We start from the raw sequence: 25,042 nt of genomic DNA on the forward strand, positions 1-25,042 counted from the left end.
TGTGGTCTTCCCACTGGGGCGCTTTTGTGTCGGGGTGTTTAAAGGTGTGAAGCTCGGAAGGACTTCTTCCAACACTGCGCGTTCTTTGGCAAAAGTTGTGCGCGCATCTTCACGTCTACAGGCTGCACGCACAATCACCCCAAACACAACAGGAGACAAAAAGGCAAAAAAAAAAGAAAAAAAAAAAAAAAAAGCACTGACATTCCTATTTTGTGAAAAGAAAGAAGTTGGGAAAAAGAAAGAAAGAAAGAGAGAAAAGTTTCCGAGGAGTTGAAGCTGCAGGGACTTATGGACGCGCCGCCCCCGGGGCCCGCGGCTCCGCTCTGCCCGACGAACCGGTCCCTACCTCGGTTCCTCCTGGGGTTGGCTTGTTTCCTCCGCTGGCCCCGGCTTTCCTCCGTCATAGCGACCGGTGTTCAGCGCGTTACGGGTCCGCGGAGCAGCGTGCGTGTGTCCCGGGTGTGTGCACGGGACCGAGTGGCGCGCAGCATCGCTCCGAGTCGCAGCGGGAGACGCGGATCCCGACGGGACTCCGGGGAGCGACAGGACTCCGAGTGACGTCACCGGCAGAGGCTGGCCCTGCGGAGCCGCTGCCAAGGCAAGTGGAGAATTAATATCTAATAGTTCAACAAATAAGATGCGTGTTGTGAGCCGTCACGACCGAGGCAGGGAGGGATAAAAAGCCGAAAATATGTTGCTACCAAGGGGAGAAAAATATACTTCATAAGATATTTTTGCCAAGGTAAGGCAACAAACAAAAAAGTAAATGAAAGATGTGTTATTATAAAGGTACGAAATTATATATATATATATATGCTGTATATATCCGTTATTATCGAGGTATGAAAAGAACTGCTGTCACCGAGGTTAAAAAAAGTACAGACATGTAGTACCAAGGTAAATAATAATAATAATAATAATAATAATAATAATAATAATAATAATAATAATAATAATAAACTATTATGACCAAGGTAAAAAACAAACAATTATAACTATTTCTATGAAAAAATAATCCGTTAATACCAAGGTGCAACGTTTCACGTGCTACTGTATATATGTTACTACTACACTACTGTTTCATCAATTAATCATTAAAAACGTGCATTTTTTTTTTTATTTTATTTATAAATGCATGTTTATTCGGCCAGGTGTGTCTCAATTCCTCCACATCCCCCGTTGTTGTTTTTTATGGTCTGGCTGTTAAAGCGGCTTCACGCACATCGCACCTGCGCGCTGCGCCCCGCGGCGGCCCCCGTCCCGCGGGCCCCTCCGCCCCGCGGGGCCGCAGGAAGCGCTGCGTCGAAGGCCCCTTTTGTGTCGCGGCCCGCGCCCTAATCTGTTTTGCAACTGAAAATAACATCCGAAATAAAAGTCTAAACGCGGCCGCTGAGGACCCCCACCCTGGCAATGCTAACGAGCCCGGCCCCCACCCGCGCCGCCCCGTGGTGTCTTTTCACCGCGCACAACAAGCTGTTACTGCGGCGGCGAGGAGCGGGTCGGGACGGGGGGGGGCGAGGCCCCGGAACGATCCGTTCATAGTGAACGCATGTTTGAAAATGACTCGGGCGTCGAGAGGTCACCTGGCCAACTGGAGGCAGCCAGGCACGCCCAAGGGAACACCCAAGGGCAGCCCCAGGGGCCCATGCAAGGGCACCCCGGCATCGATTCGCTGACAACCGTTTTGCAAAGGAAAAGAGTCAAGACGTGGGCCTAACGCGTCTCTGGAGTTTTTCCATTCGCTGGGTGGGCGAGAGAGAGAGGCGGCGGGTGAGGGGGATCTTGAACGGGGCCAAGGCATTCAACGTCCACTCACCTGCATTACACCAAAAGAAATAAACAGCATTTTTGGGGATCAGGCTGAAATACCGTCTATACCTGGGAGGCACCGTTTGCATTTTGACAGGACGAGACGACGCCTGCGCGTCGCGAGCGGCGCATTCGCCACTTCAGGGCCTCCTCCCTCCGGACTCGTCCGTCTCCGCTCTACATAAACTTCATCGACGTCAACGTCGAACCTCCTCGGCTCCCCTTCCCACTGAGTGACTCGCCAGGTACCGAATCCGGAGAAAAAAGTCGAACCTCCCTTCACTTGGTGGGACAGTGGTAGTAGTTTGCAGGACCGCTGCTGAAATAATTACCAGGTGACACAAAAAGACAAAAGGTAAAAGTGAGAGTACCTCATTTACATTTCCACTTAAGTAAAAGTAATTGCATAGGTACTTGCCCTTAAATGCACTAAAAGTATTAAAAGTAAAAGTTCTTGTAATATCCAGGGCCCTGATGTAACTGAGCTGATAATAAGACATTTAAGTGCTGCTGTACTTTTTATTCCTGCAGATGAGCGCTCACCCAGATCTAGATTAAAGTTTAAGATAACATACTTCAGGGGGTGTCATCGTCATTTACAACTATACACAAATAGAAATGTAAATGTGAGAAATCACAAATTGTCAACATGTTATTAATGAAGTCTGCTACAGATACTATTATCCCCTCCTCTCCCGACTAATGGGCATTTGTCACCTAATGGGCTGTGGAAGGGAGCGCATCCTCTCCAGGCGGGGAGAAAGGAGGGAAAGAAGAATGAAGAGGGACGCCAGGGTCACAGTCCTTTTGTGGAGGCTTAGAAAAGGAGGAGGGGAAGGAGAGGGCTTTTTGGGGGGTGGGGGGGGGGTGGTGTAGTAGGCCTCAACCCTCTTCCAGATGAAGGATCTATGGATGATAGAGAGAGAGAGAGAGCGAGAGGGAAAGAGAGAGAGAAGGAGAGAGAGAGAAAGGGAGCGAGAGCGAGAGGGAGCAAAGGTGTTCCAGAGGTCCTGGGAGAGTGTATACATTATGCTTAGAGACGTTCATTCAGTGTCAGTCACATGAGGACGGATCGTTTTAAGCACAAGCAGTGGCTTGGAATTCATACATTTCTATGTGAAATGTTTAAACGGCTGCATCTATCAGGAATGAATTGTATTTTATTGTTATTATTTTTAACTCAACTTTGCCCTGAAACGTAGATTTAATCAATGCTGTTGGTTTAATAACTTAGATTAAAAAAAAAAAAAAAAAAAAAGAATATCTATCTCCGTCTCCGTCTAAACTCTATTATTGCCTCATGTGTCTTTTTGTTGACATTTTTTTAAAAGATGTTTACACTGGAATAATGTGTCATGAAGTCTTAATGCATGAAGCAAAAGTTGCTTCATGGAAGGAATATGCACAAGCAGACGTATATATATATATATACACCCCCACACGCACACGCCTGCGCGCACACACACACACACACACACACACACACACACACACGCTCACACGCTCGTGCACGAGGAAGTCATCCCACTGGGGTTTTGTCCCTGACTGTGGACTCTGGGTTCAAAGCTGCTGACATGGGGAGAAGGATCCTTTAACAGCATTTTAAGCAGGAGTTAATTATATGCCAACATAAGTGACAAAGGAAAAGAAAAAGCGCCTCCCCCCCCCCCCCCCCCCCCACCCCCCTGAATGGCAGGGAGCATAAAGAGTAAAGTCATTATGCACAACCCACTTCTTTGCATTTGAAAAAGCTGAAAGCTCTTATTTTGGAATTCCTATTTGTGTCTCTATGGAGCAGCAGAGGTGAAGTTATGCTGCAGAGAGAATGAAATGAATTCAAACATGTTGGGGTGAGGACATGGACGTCCGCGGATGCCGTCATCTCCTGTTTTGTCCTTTTTTTTTTTTTTTTTTTTTTTTTTTCGAAATAAGTATAAATAGTTCACAAAATCACGAAACGGCTCAAGAAGTGCATTGACAACTAACTTCCAAAAATCACGCTCTTTAAGAATTTCCATGAGTGGGATTTGGAGGAGAATTTGTGTGTGTGCGTGTGTGTGTGTGTGTGTGTGTGTGTGTGTGTGTGTGTGTGTGTGTGTGTGTGTGTGTGTGTGCGTGCGCGTCGACGCCTGTTGAGAAGAGCACACATCAGCAGAACTCTCTGTGCTCTCTCTTGTCGTCCACGAGTTAAAAATAGAAAATATATTTTCACCACCGATAAGATGTTTTTCGTAAGCCAAGCCGATGCGGTGGCCTGGTTTCCCTAAACAAGCAGGAGCGGGGCTGTCCAATGTGTCACTCTTTTCCTACAGCGAGATGCATGTGGTATTTTATTTTAATTGTATTTTTTTTTTTTTATAAAACTGTTTTAACAGCTTAACGGGGCGCCGTTACAGAGGTTCGGTCATTGAAAGTTATTAAAAAAAATAAATAAAATCACTTCAGATACAAATCCCGGCCCGGAACCCGTGACGCTGGCTGGATGGTAACAGAGGCCTCAGCCCTACTTCCTGACCTTTCCACGTCTCATCCCCATTCCGACAGGATCTTTCCGCTCATTCCGCCGTTGTTTGCGTCGCACTAAAGTGAACGCAGCGTAATGCTAATGCTAATGCTAAAAAAAAAAAAGGCAGATTTACTCCGGAGTCAGATTTATTCCCCGGTGTCGCGGCCGACGTGCCAGTATCCGCTGACCACAGAGAGTCGGTCCAGGCGCTGATGTCACTCAGAGCAGCCGCACTTTAAGCTCCGTGCACTTTTATAGAAACCCTCGGCTCCTAATGGACTGCGGCGTCGGCCCCGAAAGACTCGAGTGGGCTGAGTGAAAAGCACGCTTGGTGGGGGCTCTGTAATTAGAACGCGGTGGCGATGAGCAATTAGCGATGCGGAATTAACGGGCCGGCGGGAGGTTTCACTAAAGGTCGTTTAGTTTAGCCGCCTTAACACTCGCCCCGCGTAGGCAAAGCTTTTCAAAACACACTTATTGGGGGGGCGACGGGGCGGCTTTCCTGGCAGGCCCCCCACGGAGCAAGCAGGGGTGTTGGGGTGGAAGGGTGAAGTGTAGTGCGGGGCTAAAATCATTCATGTGAGCCACTCTGACTGTAACTGGGGTTGATGGGCTGTGTATGATGTAGATACCTGCAATTAGACATTGGACTGTTAACCGTGCGAGCAAATTAGGGAGAGCTGATTCTGGGTTGTGCTGCCCTCTACTGGCGCGGAAGCGTCGCTGCGTGTTCTGTGTCGAATTAGATATGTTAACGTCCTCCTTTTTATGCTTTTTAGCTTCCTCTACTCAAATTAAACCATCCCAATATAAACTCTCCTTCGTGCATTTTGAAACAGGTTGATAAAAAACAACAGCTGATAAACATCCTTCTCACAACACGGAACCACATCACTTACAGTAGCTGTCGAAAACCAAATAATTATTTCATGGTGCATTCATCCCAAGCTGAACATGTTTATTCATAGACTGGTAAAATAAAGTACATTTGTATAAAAATGTAGAAAATTGTACACAAAATATAACACTTGTTTTTTTTGTGTATTATAGTTAACGCTACTTTTATAGATTTTTGTTGCTTAAGATGATATTCTTTTGCCAGCAAAAAAGTCTGATTGTAGGATGACAGTTAAAAACACACACAGAAAGTAGGCAACATCCATTAAGTTCATCAATATAAAACAAAATCATAATTTTATACAAAACACCTTATACATTCTAAAAAAAAAACAAAAAAAAAAAACCCCCCAAAAAACAGCACTATCTATCATCGTTCATATCCTTAATGCTGGTGTTAGTGTTTTGTTAACATTCAGCTACTTCTGCACATTTTTTATTCTGAAGACAAAATGTTGGTTTCAATTGTCTTTGGTTGGTTTCTTCACTTTTTTTGTTTTGTGTCAAACTTCCACGGTCGCGAGATGTTGACGTTCGCTTGCGATCCGGAGCGACGCTGGTCTACGCACTTCTGGATGCTCACGGGAAAAGAAACAGCAAACATCATCGCGCGATACGAGACTGGGTGTACCTGTAGGCCGCGTGACTGAAGGACCATTGAAACGACTGTGGCGGTCTTTTGACATTATTAAAAAATCCGGTTCGTACAAGACCTCTCCCACACAGTGCTGTACTCAGTGCAAGGCCACAGTATGAAACCAGTTGCACGACAAAGAGCTCTGTCCGACTGCGAGGAAGCTCCATAGCTGCATATTAATACCTCAGTGTACCTATACAATGCAGATTTCTACGACAGTGGTAGCCAGAGTCCTGTACCTTCAGTCTATCCAGCATTATGAATGATTACGAAATTTCATATCAATTTTTTTTTAAGGGCTGCAGCAGCAGTACAACAGCGCTGCATTATGCAAGTACCTCCGTGCCCCTGGCCTAAGCTGCTGGTTCACAAACACATGGAAGCAGATCGTCGGGTCCGAGGTCAAAGTGGCCCCTTTTCTGTCGCCGTGAAGTGAAAGCCATGTCACTGAAACTGCTGGAGCCAGCGCAGAGACGGTTCAGTCGCTCTCATAGTCCGCCCCCCCCCCCCCCCCCCGTGCGTCACACTCGGGTAGAGCGAGGCGCGATTTGCATTTCTCTTGCAAAAGACAAAAAATAATACTGCTGATGAAGACGCGCACGGACGCTTTAAAAACATTTACGCTAAACCTGCGATTGGAGTGAGAGCTCTCCTTCGGAAAAAAAGGCTCGCGGCACTGGAATTCAATCTCCAAACCTTCAGGCGTCTCAGCGTCGGAGTCCCTGTGTGAATATGCGCGCGCATGTTTCGACACGTGTGTGCAGGCGTCTAGTTGTGTTGGCGTATCGCTGCATGCTATTTGAATACTGATATGCCACAAGTGTTGATTATACCGTTCCCTGACAAGAGAGCACCCCCTGGAAAGACAGAATATTAATTCGAAGCACAGGGGCGTTCCTAAAACCAGTTTTACTCTCCAATCCGCTCTTTAAACAAATATTTAATCAGCTCTGATTTGAACATTGGCCTGCAGAATCCAAAGCAGTCCCTTGTGAGAAAGTACGGGAATTCTCCACTGTCTACATGGTCATATACAAGGCAAATATAAATGCATATAAATCTATTTACATATACACTTTCTGCTCTACTTATAGCCACAGTCCTATGTGACTGGAATGCCTGTTCGGCGAATGTACAATGTCCATCTTACATCAGGCATAAAGTTCATCAACGTACAGTAGGCACAGAGGAGAACCAGGTACCAAGGCAGTGAGAGAACAGAACAGCTACGAGGGTTTACGAGGCACCTTTGGTTTAAGGGTTTGGGCAAGTTTTCCTGCTTTTCCTTTTAGCCCTGGGAAATTCACAATTTAGATTCACCATGAGACTGAACACCTATTGAAACACGTTATTTTAATGTGGACAACCAGACGAAGAAGGCACACAGGTTTTGGATTCCCACGGGTGGCAAAATAAAGATTCTGGGTTTAAGTACACTTAAGAAGACCTTCGGCAGTAAACAGATCACAGGGGCTGTTGTACCTAACTCATGTATTTGTGTGTCTTACAGTAAGTGAAGTAAACTCAAATGTGTGAGTAGCAGTCTTGTGGCCCTTGATATGACTGCCATCTCAACATTACCTCCCTTGCAAATTTCCACAAGTTTATACAGGAAAAAAAAAATTCTTCCCTCGAGTGGACGTTAAAGGCTGAGCCACTTGTGATTTCAGTTGACAGGAGAACTGGCCAAGGCACCTGTGTGAGTCAGGGGTTGTTACACTACCTGGAAAGTCCCCCTCTTCTCCTAAGAGAGTGTGTTTAGGTATTTGATCTCGCCAGCTAACGACGTCAGCATGGATGTCATGTCCCCGACAGCCATATTGGACAGGCCTGAACCTGGGGCTAGAGTGACAGAGGTCTGGGGGGTGGTGAGGCGTGACGAGGTCTGGGAGGAAGACCCGTGCTGGCCCTGGAGGGGATTGTTGACGGGACTGAAGGACGAAGGCTCTGCATCGTCAATGATGGAGGTGAAGTCTATGTGGGCGTTGTCAAGGTCCAGGTTCTCCAGGGCATTAGAGATGGGGCCCGACTCTGGGTAGGGGGCCAGAGCGACTGATTTAGACCCTCCCGTTGGGGCGAGGCTGGATCCAATGTTATGCTGGTGGTTCAGAAAAGGTCCGCTTTGGGGGTTTATGTGTTTCTCCATATCCATGTGGATCTCCCCCGTGTAGTAAATGTTGTTGTTATTGGAAGGGGAAAACATCTCACTTTGTGGGTGCTGGACTGGGGGGAGTCTCACAGCTCGTCTCGGGCTTGAGGTTGAGTGAACGGGGCTGAGGTGCGGTGGGCTGCCCAGGTAGCCCCCACCGGACTGCTGTTGAAGGCTGTTTTGACGGCTGAGGGATTTTCGCCCCTGTGGGGGTCTGGGGATCACCATATCCTGGCTATAACACGAGGCTTGGAGAGCGGTCATCTGCTGGTCTTTAGGCTGAACAGAGCTGGGGGCTCTATTGTTGCCCTGTGGGCTCATTACAAGGTTCTGGTTGGGGTAAGTAGGATAGGGATGGTTGGCGTAAAGGTTCTGGTTCTGTTGTTGTGGACTGTGCTGCATCATTCCTGTCTGGCCACTCATGTCCATGTTGTCAGAAAGGGGTGGTGGTTTTATTCCACTCTGCTGCTGCTCTTGTTGCTGCTCCCACATCAGTGCCTGCTGGGATTGAACATAGTTTCTCACCATCATCTCCTTCACCTGCATCATTGGTGTCTGAGACCTCCGTCCATCAGGCAGCACAGAACCAGCGCAGCCCAGGCTCAGGCCTCCTCCGGCGGGGAAGGAGTTCTGGCTTGGCCCTTGGGGATCTCCCTGACCATGGAAGTCACAGCTGGTGTTGTTGGAGCTCCTCATCATCTGAGGGTAACCCTGACCCTGCTGGGGTAGTGATCGCTGCTGCTGCTGAAGCTTAGCATTTTGACAGGCATCTCCAACACCCATCCCTGGATGGAATTGCTGCTCAGGTTTGATGGTGAGTTTATGGGTACCATCTGGGCTGTTGTACAGGGCCTGTGTCTGTTGGGGCTGCATTCTTGCTTCTGTATACTGCACCCCTCCCGGGTTCTGAAGGCCATGAGGGGAAGCTTGGATCTGGTTGTGTGTCTCCCCCCAAGGGCCCGTTACGGCTCCGGCCTCACCGCCCTGACGTAAGCTTGGGTAATGGGGGCCCGAAGGACTTAGCTGGCAGGTGCTCATACTGTACTCAGCCTGTTGCAACAGATTATTAGACATTCCTTCTGGATGAATGGGACCTGCTTGGCCCATCTGACTCCCAGTGACTGGAGACGTGACATCTTGCTGGTTCTGGTAGTGTCCTTGGATGTAGCCTTGGTCCGGGCAGCCCACAGCTTCATGGCTGGGAGATAGCTGGCTTGATCCTCCACACCCTCCTCCTCCCAAGGTGTGGTGCTGCTGCTGGTATCCCATGAAGCCTCTCTCTCCAGGGTGAATCATCATGGAATGGTTCCTGGCATCATCAGAGCTATGGTGGGCCTCCATGGCCAAAGCCTCCATCATAACATTCTCTGTAATGCTCGGTGGCCGCGGTGAGTACATGTGGCGGGCGATGTTGGCGTCAGACCCGCAAGTTTGCAGCGCGTTCCTCCTGCTCATCATAGCGACATTGTTAAGGCTGTTGAAGCGCTGGGCCTTAGACAGGGCTTGTGGGTCTGCACCCGATCGGACTGGGTCGCTGGCTCGTCTGGTGCTGCTGCCTGGAGCCTGGTGAGGATAGATCACGCCGGTGCCGTACTCTGTGTTCGCACTGTGCCTACGTGGGCCCCCTTGAAGGAAAGGCGGAAGAGGCTGTCCCTGGTACTCGCTCATAAAACCTGCTCTTCTACCAGGGGTGGGGGGTTGTTCCATATTGGGGAGGGGAGTCGGGGGTGGGCCGCCAGTTGCCGCAGCATATTTGGCCTTTAGGCTGTACTGCTGGGCTGGGGTTAGACTGGGCAGCCCGGGCAAGCCTCCGTGGCAGGAAACTCCTCTGCGGTTTGTCTCCGGAGAGAGGGGGTCTCCTCCTCCCTGATCCGGGCCCAGAAGGTGGCACCTTCCCCCTCCGGGTCCTCCCATCTGTGATCCTTCACTGGACCTTCTGCTGGACAGGTAAGGAGACACCATGGAGGACCGGCGGCTCACTGTGTAGGCGGAGCTAAGGCTGCTGGTGCCGCTGCCCCTCCTGTCATTGGCTGAGCAGTTCATTGAAGCTCCGCCTCCTAGATCGTGACTGGACAGCTCCATCACACGTCGATTAGAGAGGAGTGGAGAAGGTGCGCACATCCGTATCATCTCCCCCGAACCTAGAAAAAGGGGGGGTTGGTGCTCATGTTAAATAATATTTATGATTGGTATTTTAATACGAAACCACACTGGTATTATCACACAAAAACACATTTAAACCCTTAAATGCTGTTAAAAGAACATTGTATGTATTTGTAAATTTTGTTTTATAATTTCTCTTACCAGAGAGGGCAGGCAGCTTGTTACTGGCACAGCGCCCGGGCGGGGTTGGCCTGCGGATTTGTTTTAGCTTATCAATCTTCAAGTTCTCCAACCTCTTCAGAGCCTGGGCTGACATGCCCGTCGTGCCTCCTGCATTCCCTGCCTCCCCGGTTCCTCCGCCGCCTCCTGCTACTCCGTCCTCCAGAGCGGTGAGGTCTTCCAGGCTTCCTGCTGCGTTCAGGTTCATCTCCACCCCGCTGTCGTTGTTGTTGGCGCTCCCCAGTGGAGAGCGCTCGCTACTGCAGGAGGACTGACCACCGGGGCTTGGCTGGGATTTCTGAAAAGAGGGATCGAATGGGGATTGAATCAGACGTGGCCCTATAGTGAGATGTGAAACTGTTTACGAAAGGGTAATGTGGATGTAATTGAGAATAGTGTTTTTCTTGGACAATATCAAAACTTATCCCAACAATACGCATGGACTGTGGTGACCGGATAATCAAACAATGAATTCGAATTAAACTTGTTTTGGTTTTATATTAGAAGGAATTTTTTTTTAAATAAACCCACAACATATTTACAGCATACCAAAGCAGTTTCAGGCGCTAGTAGTTTACAGTCCTCCCTGCGTGTCTCTTCTTTCTCCAGTAGCAGTTCGGAGTTCTGTCCACCAGGGGTCAGAGCTGAGCCAGGCGGTCGAGGGCCCGTGTCCCCTCTGTGTTTCTTCGTAATGTGGGCTTCGGGGCCGTGGACGGTCTTCACGTGTTTCCGTAGAGAGCTGGGGTCCGTGTAGCGCTTAGTGCAGCCGGGGATCTTGCACACATAAGGTTTCTACGAAAGGTCGTGCACACACATATCGTCGTTGGCGTCTGTGCTTTTTGGTTTGGAGGGAAAGTTAGGCAAAAATTCTGAAGCCGCCCTAAATTATTAACTTACACAATAAAATGGAATTAATTAATTAATTAATTGATTGATTAAGAAAATTGGAAGTTAAAATATGCTTTATGTCTGGCAATTGAAAGGTATACGATATAGTAGAGCTGCAACTAACGATTCTTTTCATTATTGATTATTTTCTCGATTTATCGATTAGTTGTGTTGTCATTAAAATGTCAGAAAATGCTGAAAAATGTCGATCACTGTTTCCGAAAGCCCAAGGCGACGTCCTCAAACGTCTTGTTTTGTCCACAACCCAAATACATTCATTCATTTACTGTCATGCAGTACTAAAGAAACCAGGAAAAGTTCACATTTAAGAAGCCGGAATCAGAGAATTTGGAAATGTTCTGAAAATTGACTCAAAACAATTCATTGATTATAAAAACAGTTGACAATTAATTTAATAGTTAGCAACTAATCGATTAATTGACTAATCATTGCAGCTCTACCACATATTATACAGTATAAGATGTACTATACGTACTGTATACTACCGGTATATACTACATGACTTGCGTAGCGATGATCGATACCTCATTGGAGTGAGTGCGGTTCTGGTGCTTGGCACGGTCTGAGGCGTTAGAAAAGGCCTTGTTGCAGCCCTCATGTTCACAGACGTAGGGTTTCTCTCCAGTGTGTGATCGTAAGTGGGTTTTAAGGTTCTCCAGGCGAGAGTAGGCCTTGTTACAGCCTTCAAACTATAACACAAACACAGACACATACAACTGTGTTGTTGCAAAAGCTGAGCAGATATAGCAACGTGGTCTTCAAAGTGAAAATCATCTCGAATCGAGGAAACAAAGGCTCGATTTTGAAATAATGAAAAATGTGTTAATTCTCCCCATCAAAGAGTATTATTTTGGCGCAAAATAATAGTAATTTTAGAAGTAATAGCGGTAAGTAGTAATTTTACAGTTACGCAAAGATTGGAACAAGGTCCATGACCATTGTGACCTTATGAAAGATGTTTTTAACCAGGTTCATAGCGAAGCTTAAATATGACCTTTATTGTAATATTCACAGAAAATCTTTTTTTTTAAATCCTAAAACACAACAAAGAGGGCTTTTGCACGGCTTGTGGACTGATAGCATCAGTATGAAGGCCTCTTTACAGTAAAGGTCACATTGACAGACCACCTGGTAGTAAGACAACTTGAGCTTCTTCTATAGGTCAATTCAGACCAAATCTTTATGGAGGTATGGAAGACTATCAGAGGCCGTCTGCGGTGGAAAGAGTATTAAAATAGGAATTTATGTCTTGGACATGTTAAGGTGGGTACAGTAGGCATCTCAACCACACTCTGGCGTTTTCACTTGTACAGATAAATATAATAAGCTAAATAAAATAAAATATTTTCTCGCTTGAGTTTGTACTCAAATAAAAGTACACTTGTGAAGTATTAATCATTTTTCAAATTTGATTAAATTAACAATATAAATGCATGTTAGAAGAACAACACTCAAATACTATACTATATACTTGAAAACACATATGATCTTTGCCTACATTAACAGCAGCCTCCAAAAGAGAGGACATCATTTAAGAAAATTGAATATTTGACTCAAAATCAAATCATGCATGAATATGTGAGTACTGTATATCAAGTATACTATTGAGTTGTACTATATACTCCATATACTTTTAGTTAGTCCCATAAAAAGAGTTTTAAAATGTCATACTAAAATCAAAGCGGGTTCGTACACTTATTCATAAACCACTATTTAGTTCTCCGTGTGACATGGAGGTGGAGGTGGTTGCCATCGCATTTTAGGAAATGGAGACGTAAAAGAGAGAAAAAGCAAAACAAACGGGGGTCAAAACCGGAAACAAGCGGTGTGCACTTACAGTGCACTTGTGTGGCTTCTCTCCCGTGTGCCTGCGCATATGAACCACCAACATATACTGGGCTTTGAACGGCCTCTGCTCTCGAGAACACTCCTGCCAGTGACACACAAACTCCTTCTTCTCTCCGTGGATGTGCTCATTGTTGATGTGCTGCGGAACCGGACGGAGAGATCCATGATGCAGAGAAAATAAACTGTACGATCTATCTTTGCATCCATCCATCCGCCCATCCATCCACCCATCCATCCACCCATCCATCCATCTACCCACCCACCTACCCATCCATCCATCCATCCATCCATCTACCCATCCATCCATCCATCCACCCATCCATCCACCCATCCATCCATCTACCCACCCACCTACCCATCCATCCATCCATCCATCCATCTAACCATCCATCCATCCAGCTATCCATCCACCCATCCATCCATCCACCCATCCATCCACCCATCCATCCATCCATCCATCTCTTACGTGCACGAGCTGGTCCTGCGTGTCGAACTCCTTGCTGCAGCTCTCCCAGTGACAGTTGGTTTCGTAGACGGCCTCCGGCTCCGGCTTCCCATCGTCCTTGTCCAGGTCCTCCCTGCCGTCCAGGAGACCCAAGAGCGGGTCCTGTTGGCGCAGAACCGGAGAAATGCAAGGTTAAAGGCTAAATAAGGGACAGAAAAGCAAAATTGTAAAAAGGATATTGTGCCGAAGAAGTGAACATGAAAGTGTGTGTTGATCCCCAAAAAAATACAAATACATATTCGAGCAGAATTCTCTTCATTTTCAAAGTATACTTGCATTAACATGAATTATCTGCTGAATACATTTATAAATAAAAAACTAAACTCCAATTTCAACGTCCTTCAGCGTCAGCAGGAATCTCCTTATTGAATATAAGGATTTGGAGGGTACCTGGGTGCCGGTGGAGGACGGACTGGCCAGGTCTGCCTCTGACCTCTCCTCCAGACCTTTCACATTGATGCCGTCCATCACGCTGCCCAGACCAGGCTCTGTCTTCAGCTACAGAGCACAAACGTTCAAAAAAACCAATGGGAAAAAAAACACACCTTTCAACAGCTTAATAACTTGTTCTTGTTTCAAACTCAGCCTCTGGCTTCCTATTCATTCATTCCTCCTTGTGGTTAGTCGTAGCAGGTGATCTTGACATTTGTGGCTGTGTGTGGTGCGTGTGTGTGTGTGTGTGTAAGACTGGGCGGTGCTTACGTGTCCGTGCTTGGGTGGCACGTGGAGCCGTGGGTTGTGGGGCGGCAGGCGGGGGGCGTGGCAGGGCACCGGGGTGTGTCCTCCTCCCCCTCCGTACATGGAGCCCGGAGGCCTGGACTGGTAGTTCATTGAGCTGGAATAACCGAGGGAAGGACTGTGGAGCGGTATCAAGAGAACAATTTTTTATCATTATTCGAATCACACAAACACTGCGTATGGAGAGTTTTACAATCCAAAAATTGTCAGATAAAAAAAACAACAAAAAAAACGAGGCAAAATAGCACCTGGACTCCTAAAGATAGTTGTGGAGGTACCTCTGGTCAGATGGAACAATGATTTGACAAGCGAAAATAGACTTTAACTTGACATATTATGTCAGTGGGGTCTATTTGTGAGGACATATTATGTCCTCCCTTAAAAGCCCTCTAGATTAACATATGGTAAACTAATTCTGGCTATTTATAATGTAAAATTCTAATTGACATCAATCGACTGATTGACTGATTGATAATGCTTTTCACTTGAGACAGCCATATTTGTGCATTACGTGCGTAACTAACTGGATTTATGCATTACTGTTTTATCCAAGTTTGAGTACTGAGAAAAGTCTTATATACAAAATATGTATTTGTGGTGGACAAAGGGGCGTGAATAAGCACCGGCTGTGGATGACAGCACGGTTCCCTTTCCCACCAAGCTGCCTGGATTCGAGGCCGGGAGCTTTCTTAATGTTTGTCTGTCTTATAGAGGGGATGGGCGCACGGGCTCGCGAGCAGCCCAGCAGCAGAACACAATTCCTCCTGCGCCCGAGATGATTATTATCCACCTCATCGCTTTGCCATTTGTACTTGTGGCCAGCGTACCTTATTGTTTAAAGGGACAAGAAAAACTCTCGCCATGTTGGCGCACCACGGCCAGAAAGACTCCGTCTCCCTCCCTAAACCCTTACCTGTGGGAGTTCCTGCCCACAGGTAAGGGTTTAGGTAAGGGTTTTATCCAGATCGGCGGTTTAGTATTGTGGATGAAGTTTGTGATCAACAATGACTAGTGCACCAAGATGGCTCCACGCATAGAAGTATAGTACAATCAAGAAACCGTTGCGCGCATGCGCAAGTTGACGGAAGTTTAGGTACTCCTCACTTAATGACCAGGTTCCGTTCCTACGATCAGGACGTTAATCAAATTGGTTGATAAGTGAGGACACGCCCCCTTAACGTTATTTCCGCCTTGGAGATTGCTAACGGGGCCGAGACTGAGAAATGGTGACGCACGAGGAGATGCGCGTCACTGAGACGCCGCGCAGCGTACAACTCGCCGCGGTATTGTACGCAGCGCACAGTACCGACTGTTCCACAGCTAAGTGGTAAAGTGAGGAGTACCTGTACACAGATCACGTGAGTCAATAAACCCAAACTGTACTAAGATACTGTCAAGGACAGATGTAATCGCGATGGGACTTAATAATATACAGCATATAAGATACAAACTCTTAACCATACAAAGTTACAAAGTGACAGGTATTATTTTACGAGAAGACCACTGGATTAAACAAAGTGCAGCGTATTAAACGTCATGAATATATATACCGGCTTCTGATGACAACTGATAGGCACCAGAGTAAGTTCTACAAAATAAAAACCCAATAACATCACTGTCAGAAGTGATAGACATTCCAGAGATATGAATGTATACAATGCACCTAAATTATAACTACTAGTAAAAATAACTACATTATCTTGATCTAAATTATCCATGTCTGGCAAAGTAAATAATCCGCACATCCGTGCGCCAGCAGGAGCACGCTGCAGGCTCCGTGGAGCAGGCACACACGCACGCGCACACACACACACACACGCACACACACGCACACACACGCACACACATGCACACACACAGGCTCTGTGTGTGTGTGCTTGTGTTTTTTGTTTCATTCAATTAGGAAAAAGGGGTGGAGGGGTGGACAGTTATTTTTCTAATGTAACTGACCTTCTTGTTTGAGATGTAATTTATACTGTATATAGCCTTAAGAAGACTGAATTCATGTGAAGAAAGTCCGATTTAATTTCAAAGATCTGTACATTGCATTTATAAAATACATTATTATTGTGAAGGCAGTTTTCTGTCAATTTACAAAGTGCAAAAAAAATTATCGTGCTCTCCAAAATGGATGAATAATCATGTTAAATAATCATGATCACAAGATTAAATTAATCAATATAAATTATTATTAATTAATTGATTAATCGCAATTATAATTTTAGCCATAATCGTGCAGCCCTACTTTCAGAGTGATGAATGTTGCGGCGTAGTTAGAACGTAGGAAACCCACCCACAGCCGCAAACACCATCCCATCATAGAATTACACTGTAACCAGGCCGGAACGAATGAGCTTCTGCAGTCACAACAAACACTATAGAGAGCCAAAGCGCACTGGTCCATTGAACTTTAACAAAGGGCTGCCCACCATGGACCCTGTGTATTGCTGCCTGCAGATATATTTATTATTATTATTATCATTATTATCATTATTATTATTATTATTATTATTATTATTATTATTATTATTATTACTACAGGACCCAAGTTTAGATTGGACTCAATGTCTGACCTCATGGCGCCCACAGAGAGGTGGCCGTAAGAGCTTGCCCCGTTGGGGTTGCAGCGGGAGTTGACGAAAGCCACCAGGGAGTTTGGCGAGGTCCGAATGACCGTCTGCAGGTCCACGCTGGCGTCAGACAGTGGGGAGATGGACAGAGCTCTCTTTTTACTCAGCTTCAGCATGGAACGGGGCGTGGAGAACCTTGAGCCTGCGGGGGTAATAAAGACGCTTGTATCAGGATCTCTTTTCAAATCAGACCGTTGGTAAGTGAAGCAATACAATGGCAATAAAACATAACAAGATAAAACAATGAAATGTAATTTCATAACCATATAAAAGCAGACCCAGGCCGCGGGTCAATTTTGATGAGAAATCAGCATATAGACATTCCAACATCGATCACCCAGGTCCCTTTAGATAGAGATTACAGCACGGTTTCCTTACCATCGCCAGAGCCAATCTGATCGCAGCCTGGCTGGCCCTGAGAGAAGCTGTGGTTAGAGGACATCATGTTCTGGCTACAGTAGGGGGCGCCGTTACCACCTGGTGAATACCATGGACAGGCCGAGAGACAGACATACAGGCAGAGAGATTATATAAATGATACAATCATATGTCATCACATGAATCTGGATAATGTTCTTGGTTATTCACATATTTAAAGTCAATACAGGTAACCTTTCTTCCAAAACTGCCTCCATCATGCAGATGAATAAAAAAAACAAAAACGTATAACTGGGGCTGTATAATCCATTCCTGATGTCACGGATTTCATGACGCCTCTCTTTGACAAAGTGTGTCCTTATTTCGAAGGAGTACCGAGACTACTCTATCAGCGGCACGGTGATAATAAGGGCAAGGAAGACATGGGCTTGTTGGGGTTGTATCCAGCAGGAGTACTTGAAGATCGACAGCGCGAGGTTCCTCACAGTTGCCATGACATTGATAGCATACTGCAAGTAGCATCTCAACTCTAATTTCATTTCATCTACACATTGGATTTAAACCCTAGTTGCAGCCGTAAGATATCTTCTTCTTCTTCTTCTTCTTCTTTGGGCTGCTCCTGTTAGGGGTCGCCACACGGGATCATCTGCCTCCAACACCTTCTGCTCTGCGCATCTTCCTCCCTTACACCAGCCGGCTGCATGTCCTCCCTCACCACATCAATAAACCTCCTCTTTGGCCTTCCTCTTTTCCTCTTGCCTGGCAGCTCAGCATCCTTCTCCCGATACACGGTTGAATATTTGGCGCTTGGAGACACTTACCCTCGCCGGGCAGCATGCCTCGGTGGCCCATCAGACTGTGTGGTGGCGGGGCCTGAGGGGGCCTCATGTACTGATCCATGCAGGGGCCCAGTCCCTGGCCAGGCCCCGGCCCGGGGGTCATGCTGGGGGTCATGGGGTTGTACATGGCTCGGCAGTCCTGAGGAGGCCCATTGTGGAGCGGGGTACGCAGCAAGGACACATCACCGTACGGAGAGCGGCCTGACGGGGCGAGGCTGCAAATAAGAGTGGCTGCGGTCATAAGCGGGTACCAGTGTAAGAGAGATGCTTAGCAGTGAAATATAAGACTGTGTAACAAGCCCTCTTAGCTTTATGGGTGTTAATTTTCAGCGGGAAAGTTGGAGCAAAGATAGCGGCTATATATAGAATATCAGCGTTGCCCACACCAATGAACAAACAAATTAAACAGACAAATTAAACCGTTCGATTTGTCCGATCCGCTGTGATGTCCACTTCCATCCACTAGATGGAGCACAGCTCTTATTTTGGGACGTCCTTTGGAAACATGACTGGCCCGGGGTTTCCCCTCACACTGGACTAGAGGAGGGAAGCCTCGCTGGAACTTTCCAGCGTTCTCATGAATTTCAATATGTTCTGCGACCCTTCCTCGGTCACACTGGATGGTTCAACCCCCCCCTCTCTCTCGCTCTCTCTCTCTCTCTCTCTCTCTCTCTCTATCAATTTGTGTTTCTTCTTCTCTCCCCCCACTCTCTCTCTCCTTTCCCGCAGGGCAGGCTTCATTCATCTATCCACCTTCTAAGTCTTCCTTTCAGCCCCCTAATTCTTTCAACACAACGTGTATTCCGCACAGGAGCTTAATCTGTCCACTCTAATCCACTACGCTAGCTCCCCGCTCTTCACCTCCCTCCTCCGCCTCGCTGCTCTCTCCCTCCGCCTCTCCCTCTCCCCGTCCTGCGATTCATCCCCGCAGATCTGCTTCGCTCCTTTACCCCCGCCTTCTTTACTGTCCCTCGCTATCTCCCCCCCACCCCCGCCCCTTCCATTCTCTCCCTTTCTGTCCTGCCCACCCACCTTTCTTCGCCCCAAATTCTCTCTCTCTCTCTCTCTCTCTCTCGCTCTCTCTCTCTCTCTCTCTCTCTCTCTCCCCCCTCCCCTTCTCTCTCGCAGGGTAACCTGAGCGGGTGCGGGGCAGTCATGCAGAGCACAGCGGGGCCTGGTCAGCCTGTAATTAGCAGCTGTCAGAGAGAGGGAGAGAGAGAGAGAGAGAGAGAGAGAGAGAGCGAGGGGCCGAATCCACCCCGCAACCTGGGTGGCATTGGTGGGAAGGGGTGGGGGTGGGGGTTACGGTGGGGCGGGGGGGGGGGGTGGGGGTTTGGAGGCCTGAGCCGGAGCTATCTCCACAACAATTGCAGCAGGACCTGGGATTTTGCACCCGGGGTGATATCGGAGAATTAAAAAAAAGCCGGGTCTCGCAACGTGTCCTCTCTCTCTCTCTCTCTCTCTCTCTCTGTCTCTCTCTTTTTTTCTCTCTTCGACAAGGTGACCGCCGTGGTTCCCGCCTCTGTATTTCAACCCGATGCACGCCGCATTCCCCTCATCCTAAGGAGCGACACACGCCGGAAGGCGGCGGTTGTCGCGGCGCCGTAAGCTCGGAGGCGAGCGGTCCGAGGTTCGAATCCGTAAGCGCGGAACGGTTGTCGGGTAAAGCTCATGGGTCAAGGTTTGGGCGTAGACCGACGGATGGGAAAGCGGCGCGCGGTGGCGGCAGAAGTCGTGGTGGAGGCCCCCCGTGGTGGTCGTCGCCGAAGTCGACGATGCAGCTGCTGTCTTACCCTCTGGGGGGCTGGTTGGGTGAGGACTCGTAATGATAAAGCCCCTGGTGTGGCTGCATGTCCACGGGCATTGGAGCTCCGAGCTCCTTCGGGCCGGTTGCTCCCTCACACCCTGTCGGAGAGAGAGAGAGAGAGAGAGATAAGACTACGTCGAAGCCAAATCCACAAACAGCCGACAGGGGCTGAGCTTGGCTTTTCCCGCTTGCTTCTGCCGCGCGGGGACAAGGGGAACATCGCAAAACAAAAATCAAACCGCACCACCACGCCATACCAAACGGTAGAAAAAAAAACGAAAAAAAAAAACCCGAACCGAGCCCCCGAGGGGAGCCAAACCGACGGCTCCTCGTGCCCTGAGAAGTGTGAGGCGGAGACAGCAACAATTGCGGTCGGGACGAAAGCATCGGAACATTGTGTTACAAAACCGAGTCAAATAATTTAGCTCAGGAAACTGTTGTTTAGGAGCTCTTCTGGAAGACACCGGACGAGGAGAACCACAGCACGGAGCAGGAAGGACTCAACCCAACTAATCGATTCAATATGGAGGGACCGAGCACTGATAAATAACACGCGGGTACTGTTGAAGAGAACTTGTCCCGACCCAACAAAGATGCTTTTTAGAGAGTAAAATAAATAAATAAATAAATAAAACCAACAACCCAGATGTCCCACCCATCTCATGGGCGTTAGGCGGAAAAAGTGAAGGCAGACCCAGAGCGGTTGCACTCATGACATTACTTTGACTCTGCCTAACTGATATGCACCTTCCCTGTGTTGCAACACTTCTCATATTGGCTTAGGAACCCCCCCACCTTAAATTTGGACGAAAACATGATTGTGGAATCTAGCAATTTCGCAAAAATGATCCCAATCAGCTCTGAAGCCCGCAAATCATTTGATGATGTAATAATTGCGACAGACCCGACGACCTGTCACGTCGGATCGTCCGAACGTGATTTCAAGCCCGGTCTCCATTTTCCCCACCGACAGGCCGCCGGTGAGCTGTGGCGCTCTAACATCGACTGGCGTACGGTACGGGAGGCTTTGAGAGGGCGCAACAAAAAAAAAAAAGAATCCGAGCCTGCATCTTTTGTTTTGTTCCACAGCGTTTTACCCTCGGATAAAAACTGATTAACACGCGTAGAAGTGCGACCCCGCAAACAAACGCGACGCGAGCTTTATTCCATCTGCGACCACCCATCGACAGAAATGTAAGCATCCGCCGCCGTGTTTAGTAAATGTGTCGCTGACATGGAATCTGTCATCATCGTGTACATTAGAGAACGGTGCCGCGGAGCAGAGGCACCGTGAGCGAGCGCTCTGCAGACAAACTGATTTACTGGAGGTGCAGCGCAGGAGCCGGACAATAGAGAAAACTGTCCATGAAGCCAAATAACCTGCTCTTCACTCGACTTTTTAATTATGGAGGAAAAAAATAAATAACAATCCTGATTTAATATTTACATTTATATACTTGCATGGGTAATAATGGACGAATGTTGCTGCACTTGAAAGAGAACAGCAAATTAGAATACATTTTAGCATTATATTAATATTAATATCGATAAATTTATTTTTTATTTTTTTTTCCCTATTTTTTTTATCCTTTTATACTTTTGGTTTTGTTTGTTTCCAATTTCATGGCTAACCTTATGTATAAGTATTTTAATAGACAGCATCGTCATCGTCCACACTCTCTTGTTGTGTGTATGACAATAAAATCCTTGAGGTAGGCTATAAAAAAAACATATGAATAACGGAAAAGTCACTGTAAAACTTGGAGTAAAGTAGTAAAAATAAAATAAACAAGGCGGTCTGATCTTCTATTAATATTATTCATATTATTACTTTTTCAAATCCTTTTTCCCCCATGGTGGTCTCATACTATGACATCCTATATAAACCAGATTGCAGGTTGAATCCCAGCGCTGCGACGCCACCAGAGGTGACTTTCTAGGGCGCCTGGTCTCGCAGGAGACGGGTCACATGACGGTGTTGATGTGCCCAGACATGCTCCTGCAGATTAGACAAGGCCCTGGAACACAAACAACAGTCTTGGCTGTAATCTCTCTTCTCTAAACAAGACCCAGGCACTACGCGCGCAGTGGACAGACGCCGAAAAAACCTGCCACACCTCCCTTTCCTAGAAAGCGGCAATTAGTAGGTTGTAGCCCGGGGGGGTACACGGAGGATCTGCATTCCCGGTGCTGGGCGATACCGCCGGAGTACCATCAAAATGTCATCTTTAAGTGATGGCATTTCTTTTTCGGAATATTTTTGAATGCAAGTGTGGTGTGGGGACGCCGTGGTCGGAGCAGCCACACCTCAGGTAATTGGGGCCCCAGGATCAGAGCGGCTGCTCCAACAACGCCGTCCCCACACCACAGCAAGTTGTGCTCAAATCCGACAAAATGTATGTTTAGGTCCTAATTGTCATTGTCAACCTCACCAGAATAACCAGGAGAGTCATTTTAACTGTAATTTCTTTATGATGATGGCAAAATATGTAATTCAACATTCAATAGTGAGAGGAAAAAAAAGTATATATAGTTATCTATGAAATATAACTATTGTAAAAATACTTCAAATACTGTATATCATCGGCCGTACTTTAACCTGACGAAAAGACAGAGGCAAAAAAAAAATTATCTCATCGCCAGGCATCAATTTCTAATTCGGTGAGCCATCCCCACGCGGCCCACGCGCAGACCCTGCCGTCCAGTCCCTTATGTATCTTAAAGTTCTTTATAGATCTTTATAAATAGACGTCAAAAACCAAAGTAGACGCGCTGGGTTCATGACCCCGTAGCCTGCTCGCACGGCACTTCGCTGTTTCGCGCCGGGGCAAGCGCCGTGCGCGTGGGAGGGAGGGATGGCGTCGCCGCCGCGCATGTGACGAGTGCTCAGAGATGAAGTAGCAGAGCTCCCGTTCGCTGCGGATGAGAGTTAAGTGAGTTTAACAGGTTGTTCGGACCGCTGTGTGGTGGCACAAGTGTTAAAAGGGCAGTGGGGACCTATTTAAGCCCACAAGCCACCAGGGGGGGGATTTGGTACGTGAAGATGGGGGGCGGGGGGGGGGGGGGGGCTAAATCATGTGGGCGGTCCATGGTAATTGCGCATATTCAGCACAGGGCTCACATGTGTGTATGATAATTATCAGGAAGTGCTAAATAGAGACCTCGCCGGGCACCTCAGCTGTCCAGGACTAATAAATACCGGGGATGGGGGGGGGGGCGCTGCCACACACACACACACACACACACACACACACAAACATACACACACACTGACACACACACACTGACACACACACACACACACACTGACACACCTGTCAGTCTTGCCAGGGGGTAGAAGGAGAATCCAGTGGCCACCAAGTCTACGGAGAATGTGCGTTTGTGAAATATAGAACTACTATGTGGCAGGTGTGTATGGGAGGGGGGGTTGGATTGGAGTGTGTGTGTGTGCGCGTGAGTGTGCGCGCATGTGCGCGCGCCTGTGTGTGTGTGAGAGAGAGAGAGAGAGAGAGAGAGAGAGAGAGGGCGAGAGAGAGAGAGAGAGAGAGAGAGAGAGAGAGAGTGACAGAGCATGTTTTTCTGTGAAGGAAAATAGCAATAGTTTCCCCAGAGCACGTGTTACGTATGAGGGCGAGCGTTGGAACGGTAGTTTGTCATCCAATGGAGAAAATATTGTCTTAAGCATATTTTTTTTACAAGCAATTGCTGCGTGTTTGTTGAGTCTGCGTGCGAGTGTGTGCAGGACATACTGTGGGCTCTGTTCAGCCATCATATCTCATGGTATGTCTCGTCATACAGTGGTCACAGTGAGTGGGTAATAGCATAGCGGCGCAATACCATCAGCATACATGTATCTATGTTGGATCGCTGCTGACACAGGTGTGGTGGTATTGTGCTTCCTTCCCAGCTATTTTGGGTGGATACGTTGTGAGACACATGGAGGCAGAGGGAGTGGTTTTCTCTCGTCAGTGTAATTTTGCGGTGCCGGGTTTGCGAGGGATGGAGCAGCAGCATATTAAAAACCCCAAGGCCATAAATCAAACGGCCAAACTGCGGCACACTGATCTGGGTAGGAACCGGGCGGTTAGGGATGAGGACAGGGCGTCCAGCCACCCTCCCTAAACCCCAAAAATGCCCCACTCAAACATTTGAAAATGAACTACTTCTACACAACCGCCATCCCTGTGCAAATAATCCGCTTTGAAAAGCCATTCATCACCAGCCGCAAACAATTAGCAGGAATCGGGATTTTCCCGTGCGCGAACCCTTTATAATGACTACTGCATGCCGGTCAAACTGTAAGACTTTTTAAGAAATTTTAGCGCTTCAGTCCCGTGTTCCACTATGGAAGACGAGAGACGCTCTGTGTGACTCAGTCGCAGAGCCCTGGAGCCCCGCCACCCTCCCCGCTGGCTCGCTGGTCGCTCTTCGTAGAAAGTTTATTAATATTATTATTAATATTAATAATATTATTATTATTATATTGTCCAAATTGCACCAAATTCAACACTGCACGTCCTTGGGTCCTCAGCAACACACCCACCAGACAGACAGACAGACAGACAGAGAGGCAGGCAGGCAGACAGACACGCAGACAGGCAGACAGACAGACAGACAGACAGACAGACAGACAGACAGACAGACAGACAGACAGACAGACAGACAGGCATGCAGGCAGGCAGGCAGGCAGACAGACAGGCAGGCAGGCACAGGCCGGGAGACAGACAGACAGAGATTCCTTCCTGTACAGTTAGATAGATGAACTGGTTAGTAGAACAAAAAAAAGAAAACGAGAAGAAAGGGGGAAAATATTTTCAAAATATAACAAATAAATAAATAAATACAACTTTGAATCACTTTTCAACAAGCTGCTTCGCCATTACAGAGGAAAAAACAGATAACGAAACAGATAACGAGCCACTAAATATGAAATAATACAAATGTAGAGATCTCAAGACAAACAAAACTGTAAATATAGATATTATTGCATGTTTAAGCAAGGCAAAAGCCATCCCCAATCGGTTTGGCTCCAAACATTTCCTTGAAAGATCTGAATAGAGTTGACGTT

The 25,042-nt window shown here is 47.4% G+C and overlaps 2 protein-coding genes across 2 annotated transcripts in view; both read right to left on the reverse strand.

Moving 5' to 3' along the window:
* LOC307230586 (zinc finger E-box-binding homeobox 2) overlaps window positions 1-404 on the reverse strand; it is a gene marked incomplete at both ends in the record, with an annotated part of 32,995 nt that extends 32,591 nt beyond the window's left edge. Inside the window, one exon of the mRNA XM_080001022.1 lies at window positions 347-404. Within this exon, the coding sequence (XP_079857148.1) occupies window positions 347-404 (58 nt within the window). The remainder of the gene's footprint in view (window positions 1-346) is intronic.
* Window positions 405-6,356: 5,952 nt separating this feature from the next.
* The window catches only part of gli1 (GLI family zinc finger 1), a 58,508-nt gene continuing 39,822 nt past the window's right edge, over window positions 6,357-25,042 (reverse strand). Inside the window, exons 2-13 of the mRNA XM_080001423.1 lie at window positions 19,961-20,072; window positions 18,150-18,382; window positions 17,329-17,427; window positions 16,894-17,092; window positions 14,285-14,438; window positions 13,973-14,080; window positions 13,544-13,684; window positions 13,067-13,216; window positions 11,754-11,918; window positions 10,870-11,112; window positions 10,303-10,618; window positions 6,357-10,139 (exon numbers count right to left, since the gene is read on the reverse strand). Of these exons, the coding sequence (XP_079857549.1) occupies window positions 7,594-10,139; window positions 10,303-10,618; window positions 10,870-11,112; window positions 11,754-11,918; window positions 13,067-13,216; window positions 13,544-13,684; window positions 13,973-14,080; window positions 14,285-14,438; window positions 16,894-17,092; window positions 17,329-17,427; window positions 18,150-18,382; window positions 19,961-20,031 (4,425 nt within the window). The 5' untranslated portion in view covers window positions 20,032-20,072 and the 3' untranslated portion in view covers window positions 6,357-7,593. The remainder of the gene's footprint in view (window positions 10,140-10,302; window positions 10,619-10,869; window positions 11,113-11,753; window positions 11,919-13,066; window positions 13,217-13,543; window positions 13,685-13,972; window positions 14,081-14,284; window positions 14,439-16,893; window positions 17,093-17,328; window positions 17,428-18,149; window positions 18,383-19,960; window positions 20,073-25,042) is intronic.

The sequence above is a fragment of the Zeus faber genome (genome assembly GCF_960531495.2).
Source record: "Zeus faber genome assembly, chromosome: 5".
In the NCBI taxonomy this organism is placed as follows: Eukaryota; Metazoa; Chordata; class Actinopteri; order Zeiformes; family Zeidae; genus Zeus; species Zeus faber.